General features: G+C 39.6%; 1 protein-coding gene and 1 long non-coding RNA gene across 2 annotated transcripts in view; one reads left to right on the plus strand and one right to left on the minus strand.

Annotated features, from left to right (window-relative positions):
- Positions 1-12,819, plus strand: part of RS1 (retinoschisin 1) — a 39,967-nt gene that overhangs the window by 152 nt on the left and 26,996 nt on the right. The window contains exon 2 of the mRNA XM_073565890.1: positions 8,913-8,981. Within this exon, the coding sequence (XP_073421991.1) occupies positions 8,913-8,981 (69 nt within the window). The remainder of the gene's footprint in view (positions 1-8,912; positions 8,982-12,819) is intronic.
- Positions 2,415-7,011, minus strand: LOC141080580 (uncharacterized). Its single transcript, XR_012228971.1, has 2 exons — positions 6,851-7,011; positions 2,415-2,826 (listed from the first exon to the last, which is right to left on the minus strand). It is a non-coding gene; the product is annotated as an uncharacterized lncRNA (long non-coding RNA).

Consider the following 12,819-nt stretch of genomic DNA (forward strand, 5'->3'; position numbering starts at 1 on the left):
ACCCTGGTAACTTTCCTTTTAGATTCTGCATAGTATGCTGTGAGATGTAGTGGCCGATTCATTAAAACTGGCATTGACCTCACTGCTCTTAATGAAGGGCTGTGGTGGTGTATGATGAACCACACTCATTAAATGGGGCCACTTAGTGAATTCATTGCATCTTCATAGCAGCGTGCGCCTCCGTGCACCATGCCGGAAATCCTACTGCACTCAGGGGACAGGAGTAACATTCGTGGCATAAATTATGCCACCAAAGTGGCAAAACTTCTGATGAACTAGGAAGGTGGGCATCAGCATGCCCTGTTACATCCATGCTTTGCTGGCCAAAGTCACAAAATGTTTGTGTAACTTTGTGTTGCACAATCATTTTTCAACTCTTTTACGGCATAAAACTGGAGCAAACACTGATGAATCGACCCTATAGTCTGTTTCCTTCTATTTTCTGCATAACCACCCACCAGTATTTTTTTCAGTTAACTAAAAAAAAACACATATATTAATATGTATCTCAAGGACTATAATAACTAACAATAAACAAGAATACCATGCAGTGTTTGTGTATTTGACTGCATTGTGTTAGTATTTAATAGCTCCTGGACTCCATTCTACAAGATGACATACAGTATACATAGTCAGTGACTACTTTGAGAAACTCCTTTTTTTGAACAATCTGTATTTGCATTTGAATTAAAGCAACAAATTAAAAGTTGAATTTCCATGTAATTATAATAGTAACGCTGGGGTCACACTTGCGAGAAGCTCGCACGAGTCTCGTGCCTCAATATGCGGCACTGACACCGGACACTCAGGACTGGTGTGTGCAGCTGCATAGAAATACATTGCAGCCGCACACTCCGGTCCCAAGTGCCGGCGGCAGTGTTGGGTATTGAGACACGAGACTCTTGCGAGTTTCTCACAAGTGTGACCCTGGCCTAATATTGTTATACTTGGGCATTAGGGTTCATTATTCCAATAGAGTCCAGTCCTTTTTTTCTCTCGTTTCTACAAAAGTCTGAAGCCAGAGGACCTTTATTCACTGCTACTTCTTCAACCAGTTTACATCCATACTCAATGGGGATGGGCAGCCAGGAAAGCTTAAACAGTAACTACCCTTCTACTTTTCCCCCCTACATAAATCAATAGTACAAGTAGAGACAAGAAACTTTGCAATTATGTTATTGAAGAAATTGCTTCTTTCCCCACTTATAAATTACTTTTTTTGCCCCTGGAGTCAAAACTCACTCTCAAAATCTGCTCAAATTTGTCTACAGATCTGACTTTAGTACCGGTAAGTATAAAAATACAGCTGCTATTCATAAAAGTCTATGGAGAGTGGAGGGAGGTGTGGTGAAACAGGAGCAGAGAGGTAAAAAAAAATGCCAGGTACAAGTCAAGTAAATGCCACAATGTACACATGGGAATACTAAAAAAGAAAATCAGGGATACAAGTGCGCTATAGCTATTGTAGGTGGTATGTAAATTTAAGTGTTTACTTGGTGCACTATACAACCCAGCATAGTAATGTACAAATTGGCTCAGATGTGCATCACCTCCTGGGTCGGTAGACAAGGATAGTAGAGAGGAAAATGGAAGTCCACTTACTCTGTCTGATTCAAACCATTTTTATTACTGATGTGTAGAAACCAGGATAAAATTGGGGTAAATTACAAAAACAATAAAAAATAAAACATTTTATCATAAGTTAAATGAATGCGTTTTCGGTCCCGTACTAGAATCATCCACAACTTTAATAGTTCGATGATAAACTATTAAACCTGAGGAAGGTCCTGGTGAGAGACTGAAAATTTGTTAACTTATGTTAACATTTTTTATTTTTTTATTGCTTTAGTAATTTACCACAATTTTATCCTGGTTTTAACACACTAGCAATAATAATGGTTTTACTCACAGATCTCCATTGGACGTACTATTTTCCTAACTAATAATGTACACATAGGACAGCTTGTCCTGAACAGTCAACTGAAAGTAGCAAGAGAAGGGAGTAATTGGCTAACCTGTCTGGTGCTCGGCAAAAAAGCCCCGTTTAATAATATAGGTAGATCCATGTCTGAGCCAACACTCATAGTATCCCATAGTATCCCAGTGCAGTCCTTAGTCTGAGCTCACACTAAGGACTGCACTAGTCGCCCGAATGCCGGATTAGACGTGCGTCCATTCGCTATGATGGTTATATATATTTTTAATTATTTTTGATGCTGCTCTTTGCCACTCATGCTTTTAACCTGAACAATAAAGGTAATTTTTATGGAATACTGTGAGTGCTGGCTTCTACGTGGATCTGCCTAAGTCGCCTGCAAGTGCAATTACAATTTATCCATTTCGTGAATGTGATAGGACAGAAGTGAATAAAAAATAAAATGAAAAAATTCTCAGCAAAAAAGCAGCATCAGTACTTTGAAGTATAGCAGCTCCTTTATTCTGGTGATCAGTGTCCTAGCAGGACAGGACCGCATGCCTTTAATCAATGGTAGTATTGAAGTGATTTATGTGTGTCTGTAAATGTATGCTTGTTATTGGAAGTGCTTCCTTCACAAGCTGATACAATCTGACAAAAAGGTAAGAAAGCTTCAAGGTCAGCCTAACAGACAATATACAATATACTATCTGCTGCTTCCTGTACAATTCAGTGTGCCGATCTGGCATCAGTCGAACATGACACCTAAATTACATGGGAATGGTGACAGTTTTCTTGCGTACGGTGTCTTGCATTGAAATCTGCTGCAATGACCCGGGTACTGCGTTCACCAGACATCAGCACAATTTCTATCCGCTCCTCACGTGTTAACCTCTGCGACTTGTCAATGGCTGTAAACAAAGAGAAACTTGTGAATAACTCAGGAAAGAATAAAGTTACGTTAAAACCAAGCACACTATTGTTTTTCTTGTGAAATTCTCAATAAGTTTGATGTGTCACATGACCCTCTTCCCATTGGAAAAATAAAGTTGGATCCAAAATGGCCGCAATGGTCACCACCTTTCTTGAAAAGTTTCCCCTCTCCCATATACTAATGTGCCACAAACAAGAAGATGATATCACCAACCATTCCCATTTTATTTAGATGCATTCATATACATGGCCTACCCTGTATTTAGCATCACATAACACTTTCTGCCATTATTCGCTTCAGTCCGGGCCTTCATTGGGGGCTATCAATCAAATTTACAATATTTCAGTCATACAATCTAGGGCAAGAGTCAATAACGTAGAGGAGGTGGTCGCTATGCTACTGTAACTGTATCGGCGTGGACATCACCCATACATTTACACTGTGTGGCAGAGCAGGGAGATACGATCTCCCTGCACTGCTGCCCGGCCGCTATGGGGCCCCTGAACAGGCGAGGGGGCCGATGCCAGCAGTGCACCCCCATCCGTCATCGCAAGTTCAGCTGTATCGACTAGATGCCGATACAGCTGACCGAATTGATGAGAGAAGGAGCGTTACACACCCTCTCCCATCATCCCCTTCTCAGTGTCTGACATCACTGACACATACACTGACAGGGGTCGCGATGACGTCACAACTCGGCACACGCTGACCAAAAATTTGCGGCACTCAGAGCAGCAGAGGAACCAGGAGGAGAGGTGGGTAATTATTGTTTTATGGAGTGCATTATACTATAGAATCTGACTGTCTGCCTATGGGAGAGGGGTGCATTATCCTATAGAGACTGCCTGTGTGTGTGTGGGGGGGATGCATTATACTATAGAGCAGTATTCCCCACCTCCAGTCCTCAAGAGCCACAACAGGTCGTGTTTTCAGGATTTCCCTTAAAATTGCACCGGTGAGATCTGCTTACCTGCACATGTAGTAATTCCACCACCTGGGGGATACTAAGCAAATCCTTAAAACCTGACCTGTTGGTGGATCTTGAGGACTGGAGTTGGGAAACACTGCTATAGAGTCTATCTATGGGGGATGCATTATCATTATACTATAGAGTCTGCCTATGGGGGGCTGCATTAAATTAGAGTCTGCCTATGGGGGGGCTACATTATGCTATAGAGTCTGCCTATGGGGGGTTCATTATACTATACAGTCTGCCTATGGGGTGGTTGCATTATACTATAGAGTCTACCTATGGGGTGTGCAGTATTCTATAGAGTCTGCCTATGAGGGGTGCATTATACTATGTAGTCTGCCTATGGGGTGCACTATGCTATAGAGTTTGCCTATGGGAGACTGCAATATACTATAGAGTCTGCCTGGGGGGTGCATTATACCATAGAGTCTGCCTATGGGAGTGCATTATACTATAGAGGATGCCTATGGGGCATGCATTATACTATAGAGTCTGTCTATGGGGAGGTGCATTATACTATACAGTCTGCCTATGGGGGTGCATTATACTATAGAGTTTGCCTATGGGGGCTACATTATGTTGGTATATGCAACAGTTGTGGACTTCTTTGTTTATGTGAAGGAGGACTTTATGCTGATCTGACAATAGATGGCCATGTTGTGTAAAGTTTCCTTAATGTATTGTAAAAGAAAAGGTCTCTCTTGTACTTTCAGTTTTGCTTTACTACTTCCTGGTGCAACACTGAATGACTGTGCATTTTTCCTTTACCCCATGTTCTGTGAAATAAAAGCTTGTTATCCCATGTAATCTGCTCTGTGAAGTTTCTACTGCAACTGTGGGTATCCAGAAGCTGTGCAACACATTATACAATAGAGTCTACCTATGGGGAGTGCATTATACAACATAGAGTCTGCCAAGGGGGGGTGCATTATACAATAGTCTGCCTATGGGGGATGTGCATTATACTATAGAGTCTGCCTATGGGGGGTGCATTATACAATATAGAGTCTGCCTATGGGGTTGCATTATACTATACAGTTAGCCTGTGGGGAATGCATTATACTATATAGAGTCTGCCTATGGGGGGTGCATTATACTACATAGAGTCTTCCTATGGGGGTGTGTTATACAATATAGTCTCCCTATGGGGGGTGCATTATACAATATAGAATCTGCCTATGGGAGGTATATTATACTATATAGAGTCTACCTATGGGGGTGCATTATACTATATAGAGTCTGCCTATGGGGTGCATTATACTATATAGAGTCTGTCTATGGGAGGTGTATTATGAAATATAGAGTCTCCCTATGGGGGGTGCATTATACAATATAGAGTCTGCCTATGGGGGGGTGCATTATACAATATAGAGTCTGCCTATGGAGGGTGCATTATACTATATAGAGTCTGCCTAATGATGGGTGCATTATACTACATAGAATCTACCTATGGGTGTGCATTATAATATACAGAGTCTGCCTATGGGGAGTGTATTATACAATATAGTCTCCCTATGGCGGTGCATTATACTATATAGAGTATGCCTATGGGGAGTGCGTTATACTATATAGAGTCTGCTTATGGGCGTACTTTATACAATAGTCTGCCTATGGGGAGTGCATTATACTATATAGAGTCTACTGATGGGGAGTGCATTATATTATATAGAGTCAGCCTATGGGAGTGCATTTTACTAATGAGTCCTATGAGGAGTTCATTATACCATATTGAGAACTATCTGGTGCATTATACTATATAGAGGCTATCTAGGGGGCCATCATACAGAGTGGAGATTACAGTGAAGGGGCTATTATACAGTGTGGAGATTACAGTGAGGGGGCCATCACATAGTTTTGGAGCCATTAAACAGTTTGGGGGCTACTAAGCGGTCAGTATACTGTATGGGTGGTACTATACAGCGATGGGTCATTATCCTGTACAGTGGAAGACTTGGGACATTATTAAATGTACAGTGGGCACTTATTGTTATAGGGGAACTCAGGTTATTGTAATTGTCAAAGTGGCACACACAGGGCATTATTACTTTCTAGGTTTCTAAGGGGCAAAATGTGGGCACTGTTTTCTAGGGCACTTGCACAGTGCATTACTATAGTCTAGAGGTTTGTTTTATCATCTAGAAGCACACTTTCCACACAGTAGGTGCAGTAATAGGGACACAAACGGCAGAAGCGGCTCAGTATTGGGGTATCAGTAGGATGAGGAGTTTGTGCAAATTGGGAAAAGATGGTGATGGGGCTGGAAATATGAGAAGTGAAATGTGTCTTTGTTGTAATCTCTGCAGCCGTGTCTTGGCTGGACAAGTTGTCATGTCGGTCTGGGCCAGATGGAAAAGACAGGAAAAGTGAACGATTCCATCAGAAAGAACGTCAGTCGTAAGTGACCATCTGTAACTGTTCTTTGATCTGTTATATGTTCTGTAGGACTGGCATCTACCACTGACCCTAGGGCGGTAATCCCAATGTTGGTCTTTGTATAGAGATTATTTTCAGCAAAAGCACCATCATCTCTTGAGATTCTCGTACATCCACTATTAGGGTGTGCCACTGAGTTGTAATCAAGGTTACCTGGTTAGGGGCCCACTCAGATGTTTGCCCCCCTGAACCAAAACCCTACCTATGCCTCTGCTAGAGTGCAGTGGGCATGAAGAGAAGATGACAGTGCCGGGAGACTGATGCTCCTGCAGGGAGCAGTCAAAGCTAAGTTTTTTAGGAGCACCCAAAGGTCTTTTTAGATCCAGCCATATACAGTCATGGCCGAAAGTGTTGGCACCCTTGAAATTGTTCCAGAAAATGAAGTATTTATCCAAGAAAATGATTGCAATTACACGTTTTGTTATACACATTTATTTCCTTTGTGTGGATTAGAAAAACACAATAAAACTGAAAAAGGCAAATTGGACATAATTTAACACAAAACCCCTAATGGGCTGGATAAAATTGTTGGCACCTTTCCAAAATTGTGAGTAAACAACTTTGTTTCAATAATATGCTGCTTGTTCAAACTCACCTGTGGCATGTAAAAGGTGTAGGCAATATGAAAATCACACCTGAAACCAGATAAAAAGGGGAGAAGTTGAGTTAATCTTCGCATTGTGTGTCTGTGTGCCACACTAAGCATGGCGAACAGGAAGTGGAGAAGAACAATTTCGTCTGACCCATTTTTGAGGTTTTATGTGAAGCTATGTCCAATTTGCTTTTTTCCCTTTTTTGTGTTGTTCCAATACACACAAAGGAAAAAAAAAACAAGTATATAACAAAAGATGTGTGATTGCAAAAATCGTCTAAATGAGAAAAAATTCTTTTTCTGGGAACATTTCAAGGGACCCAACATTTTTGGCCATGACTGTTTAAATAATCTTCAGACTGGGCAAGAGTTAATAGAGACAATCTTCTTAAAGTATTAGCAAGCACAGTACTAAACTAATGAACAGTGGACTGAAACAACCCTATTAACAGGTGGGATCGAGCTGAGCATTTGAGAAACTGACAGACCATAAAATCAGTCATAATAATTTGGCCCGTCCTCCTTTAAATCTGAAGAAGTAATTTAATATCAGATCTCCAACTTCTTGTCCTGTTTAGAAATAACTGAGATTTATCTGTTGTATCCTTGGGACTCATTGGAGCAATGTCATGAAAACCAACAAAAGAAAGGTTAGGTGATGCTACTTTTCATTATAAGCCCTGAGAATATTACGTTCTAGCAGGGTTGGACTGGGGTGCCAGGGACCCACCAATAAACAACTCCAGTGCCCCACTATTCAGCTACATGCAAATGTGACAATATCCTCAATCACAAGTTTATATAACAATGACCTGGGTAGATTGTTACAGTATATGAATAATATGTTGCCTGTGTCTGTACATAGTGATTCAAGTATATTGTGCCAAGTATTGCTCATATAAGACGTTGGTGGCCTATACCTGCACAGAGGCCCACCAGAGGAGTCTCCTGTATTCCTGTGGGCCAGCCCAAGCCTACTGTGGATTAAAAAGGTAGAAAAATCACCACAATGGTAAGCTTAGAGCTTGCTTGTTTTTGTGGCTATCATCCAAACAATCCTATTGATTAACCTTAGTCAGTGTGCTGTCCATGTTAGGTCAATTTTAATTCATGGACAGAACTTGGACTGAAATTACAGTTGCGTGAACAAAGCCTTATGCGACGCTAAATTTTTATGCTATAAAATCATATAATATTGAGGCCATCATGACATTGCAAATAAGTACTGACCTGAACTGCAATTATGGGCAAATACGGCCTTTTCAAAGGTCTTATTTTCCAGTTCTAATAATGATACACAGCTTAGGTCCTTATTGCTTCTCATTTATCTTTCTGAATATTTTTTTAATGGCAATTTGAAAAGCAAAGATATGCAAAATTATTATCACCAAACCAACTTGTCTAAGGCGACTACCTCTCATAATCATAATTCTGCTTCACGTCACTTGTCTCATCTATTGCATTTTTTCTGTGCCGTATTGTGCATAAATATGTGACTCTTCAGATTTTGTATTAGTCTATGCCTGATGAAGATGAAGAGACCTGAGTAGTCTCGAAAGCTTGCAATGTGTTACCATCTTTTCAGTTAGCCATTAAAAGGTATCAACCACTGAGGACTCTCAATCCTGAATATTTTTCTATACCTCTGTGGAGAGATGATTAGCGTAGTCTATAGAAAATGCCGACTGTCCACTGCATGATGAATAAGCTTCATTATATGGCTACTGGAGAGGACATTACCCTGCTTGTAATGAACAATAATGCTAGGGTATGTCAGAAGCTTCATCAAAGATTCATATTATGCTGAGCTCCATGAGGCAGCAGATCTTCGCATGATGTCCTGTCGCCATGTCTGCAGCTCCAGTATGAACCCCTGGACATTTTATTGCTGACGCTATAATGTTAGAGAGTGTGACAAGTTCTATTAGATGAGTTAGTCTAATTTCACCCAGGTCGTAAACATCATGTAGAGCACATGTATAAGTGGAAATTGTAGAAATTTCTGTTTTTATTACTTCACGTCGTATGTGTAATATATGAGTTAACGATTTCCTTCATCCTGCAGTGGCTCAAGGAACTAAATCTTGGCACGATGATATACAAGCTGATGGTGAGAATGACACATCAACAAAAGGTCTGGTCTGGTGTTATCAAGGGTGCATTACTATATCAATTTTTATGCCGGAACTGTGAAATATTTCCTTTCTTAATTGAAGGGAACCTATCACATTGTAAATGCAATCTTTTTGAAACATTTTGCCTTTTGATCAAGTGGGTTATTTTATTCATTGAAATCTCTGGTGTTTGAATGTATATGAGTCCAACGTTTTGAAGCGTTGTTCACCTGTTGCTGATCCACGGTTTGTCAAACCAATGAAATAAAGGTATAGAGAATTTGTGAAGTCTTCCCGCTGCCGATTATTGAAGACCAACGTTATCCTACATATATATAGCCGCCCGTGAAGCAAACAAAACACCAATAAAACTCAAAAAAGCATTTCCAAGCGAAACGCGCGTCAGGTGTGGTGGGTCCCCGCTTATTGTCCTAAGGTAACTATACCGCTCATCACTGGTACTTGATAATGGGCATTTGAATGTATTGCATTATTCTATATCTTTGATATACCATGTTTATATGTATATCCATGCTGTTACTTTATAGAGCTTAATGCCATATTATTATATTACAATCAGGAATTTGAAATATTATTAATCATAAGTATCACTATGTGGATTACACTGAACTTTAATTACTAACACTGGTACTTATTGGTTTTGCCCTTGTGTATACTTCTATAGCAATATTTTCTTGTATGGTTTCTACCAGGACTAGGTACTTCTTTATTTTTTGGGGTTACCCACCCATTTTTCTGTACCTGTGGTGTTGTTTCTGTATTTTATCTATTGATTTTATATCAATTTATAATAAACTGATTTTTTTTAATGGTTTACCCTAGCCAGTATTGAAGCTATTATTTTTTGAGATTTATTGATTATTGAAAACTAGTAATGAGCAAGTGTGCTCGTTACTCGAGTTTTCCGAGCATGCTCGGGTGTTCTCCGAGTATCTTGGGCGTGCTAGTAGATTATGTTTGTGTCTCCGCAGCTGCCTGATTTGTGGCTGCTAGACAGCCTGAACACATGCAGGGATTGCCTGTTTGTTAAGGAATCCCCACGTGTATTCAGGCTGTCTAGCGCAGGCACAAATCATGCAGCTGCAGAAACACAAACATAATCTACGAACACGCCCAAGATACTCGGAGAACACCCGAGCATGCTCAGAAAACTCGAGTAACGAGCATACTCACTCATCACTATTGAAGATGTCAATTACCAAGAATTATTAAACATGAGGTTTTATTCAACGTTCTTCAAAGTGCCACATACGTCTTCAGGAAGCAACCACATGCCATATATACTCGAGAATATATGGTAGGTCGTATGTGGTTGCTTCCTGAAGAGTCGTGTGGCACTTTCAAGCACGTCGAATAAAACCGCATCTTTAATAATTCTTGGTAATTGACGTCTTCAATAATCGGCAGCGCGGGAAGACTCCACAAATTCTCCATACCTTTATTCCATAACAACTAACACTTGTTTAGTGCTGTGACCTCTTAGTTTTCCTTATGGTGGTTCACTGACCTATCGGACTGCAGATATCTCCATTTACTTGGATGGAGTTGTGCTTGCATTTTCTCCTGTAGCCAGTGGCTGGAAACAATACTGTGCAGAGAAACCAGAGCTGAAGCCTCTTTATTTGTAAGATAAGTTGGGGTCTCAGGTGTCAGGATCGCATCAATCACAAAGTGATAGCATATCCTAGCGAAACACTAATGTGCTACTAAGAACATTTTAAAGAAAATCCATAGAAAACACTGTTGTCCAACAATGATTTTTATTAACAAAAATCACATTGGTTGTTCAATACAGGGGAATTTACATGAAAATTGATCTCGTTACAGTAAATTGGTACTTTTTAGACCTTTTTTAGCTCAGAAATTGACATAATCTTTGCAGTGGTCAAAGTCCGCCTTGTTTTTTGTTTTTATTGAGAACTCCTAAATCTGACTCTGCGTGGTCACTAAAATATATCACATAACGAGGGAATATGATAAGGGTGTTGGCATATGCAACAGAAATCGACTTATTGTTTATGTAAAGAAGGACTTTACACTAGCCTGACAGCAGATCACTCTGCTACAGGTTATGGGCCCAGAACACAGAATCCTAGACACACAGAAGATAAGCCCAGGAGATAGCCCCAGAACACAGAATCCCAGAAGATAATTACAAGCAATAACCTCAGACACAGAGAAGCAGATAAGCTCTGTTAACAGAAGGAGATAAAACCCAGTGAACGGAGGCTGAAAAAAATCCAGATACAGAGGGACAAAGGAATTTATGATTCCAGGAACTGGATGACTGCACACTGGAGATCATTACAGAGAATCACCACACACAGGATATACAGGAACTCTAAAGAAGAAAGAAAAATATCTTCATAAAACAAGTAAGATTATATAAAAATGATGTGCAACACTGAGGTGAAACTCACAGTAGCTAAGCTGAACAGTGAAAATTATCAGTTATGGAAATTCAAAGTAGAGATGTTGTTATCTAAAGATGTCTTATGGGAAGTAATCATTACGGATAGACCTGATGAAGATAATTAGACATGGGATAGAAAGAATAGAAATGCGAGAGCCACCATTAGCTTGTTAGTGGATGATGCTCAATTAATACACATAAGAATTGAGGATACAGCGAAAGGAATGTGGGACGCATTAAGAAAATTACATGAAAGATCCAGGTTAAATTACAAGTTATTTCTATTAAGAAAGCTTTATAGTATGAGATTGAGTGCAAATGACGACATGCAGAAGCACATATTCTCAATGATGGAAGTAATATCATAGCTAAGGTCTATTGGTGAAGACATTAAAGAAAGTCATGTAGCAGCAATATTATTGTGCAGTTTACCAGATCGGTATACAGCCTTAAATGCACTAGAGACAAGACCTGAAAAAGACATCACATTAGATTTTGTGAAAACAAGATTAATAGATGAATATCAGAGAAGAAAAGAACAAACAAATGATTCTTCTCCTGAAAAGGACAGTGGAAACGCTCTTAAAGCTACAGAATTTAAAAAAACCCATAATAAAGAGACAAGAGAATGTTTCAAATGTAAGAAAAAAGGTAATTTAAAGAAAAACTGTACCATATGGAAAGCAGAACAACAAAAATTACAACATAAAGAGCATACAAAGAAAGAGAAAAACACAATTTCCGATTCATGTGAGAATAATTAGAATGGCACATTTAAAGTAACAGACAAGAAATTATCACTTGGTTGGTTTATTGATTCAGGAGCAACGAGTCATATGACAAGTGACAAGAATTTCTTCACTGATCTTGATTTAGATAAGAAAGAAGCCATTTATCATGCAGATGGAAGCCAAATAACTGCAGGAGGTATAGGACAAAGTATGCAAAACTGTTCAAACAAGTTCGGACAAGATTCAAAGATACTTGTACAGGATGTGTTGTATGTTCCAAAATTGGAAGGTGGATTGTTATCTGTGAAGCTTTTAACAGCCAATGGACTCACTGTAAAATTCAAAGACAATGAGTGTGCAATTCTAGCAGGAAACAAGGTGATAACCAATGTCAAGGCAGATGAACAATTATATAATCTTGACACACCAAAGGAACAGATGAAGGTATGTACACATGATCACAAGAACTGCATTCACGCGTGGCATAGACGTCTAGGACACAGACACCCTGACAGTATAAAGGAACTACAAAGAAAAGAATTGACAAATGATCTAAAGATATCAGATTGCTCAATTACCGTAAGATGTGAATGTTGTATAAAATCTAAAGCCACAAGAATTTCTATTCCAAAGGAAAGTGAGATAAAAGCAAAAGACCACTTGATTTGGTGCATACTGACGTATGTGGAACCA

The sequence above is a fragment of the Dendrobates tinctorius genome, unplaced genomic scaffold (assembly GCF_039654945.1).
Source record: "Dendrobates tinctorius isolate UK_male_01 unplaced genomic scaffold, ASM3965494v1 ptg000016l, whole genome shotgun sequence".
In the NCBI taxonomy this organism is placed as follows: domain Eukaryota; kingdom Metazoa; phylum Chordata; class Amphibia; order Anura; family Dendrobatidae; genus Dendrobates; species Dendrobates tinctorius.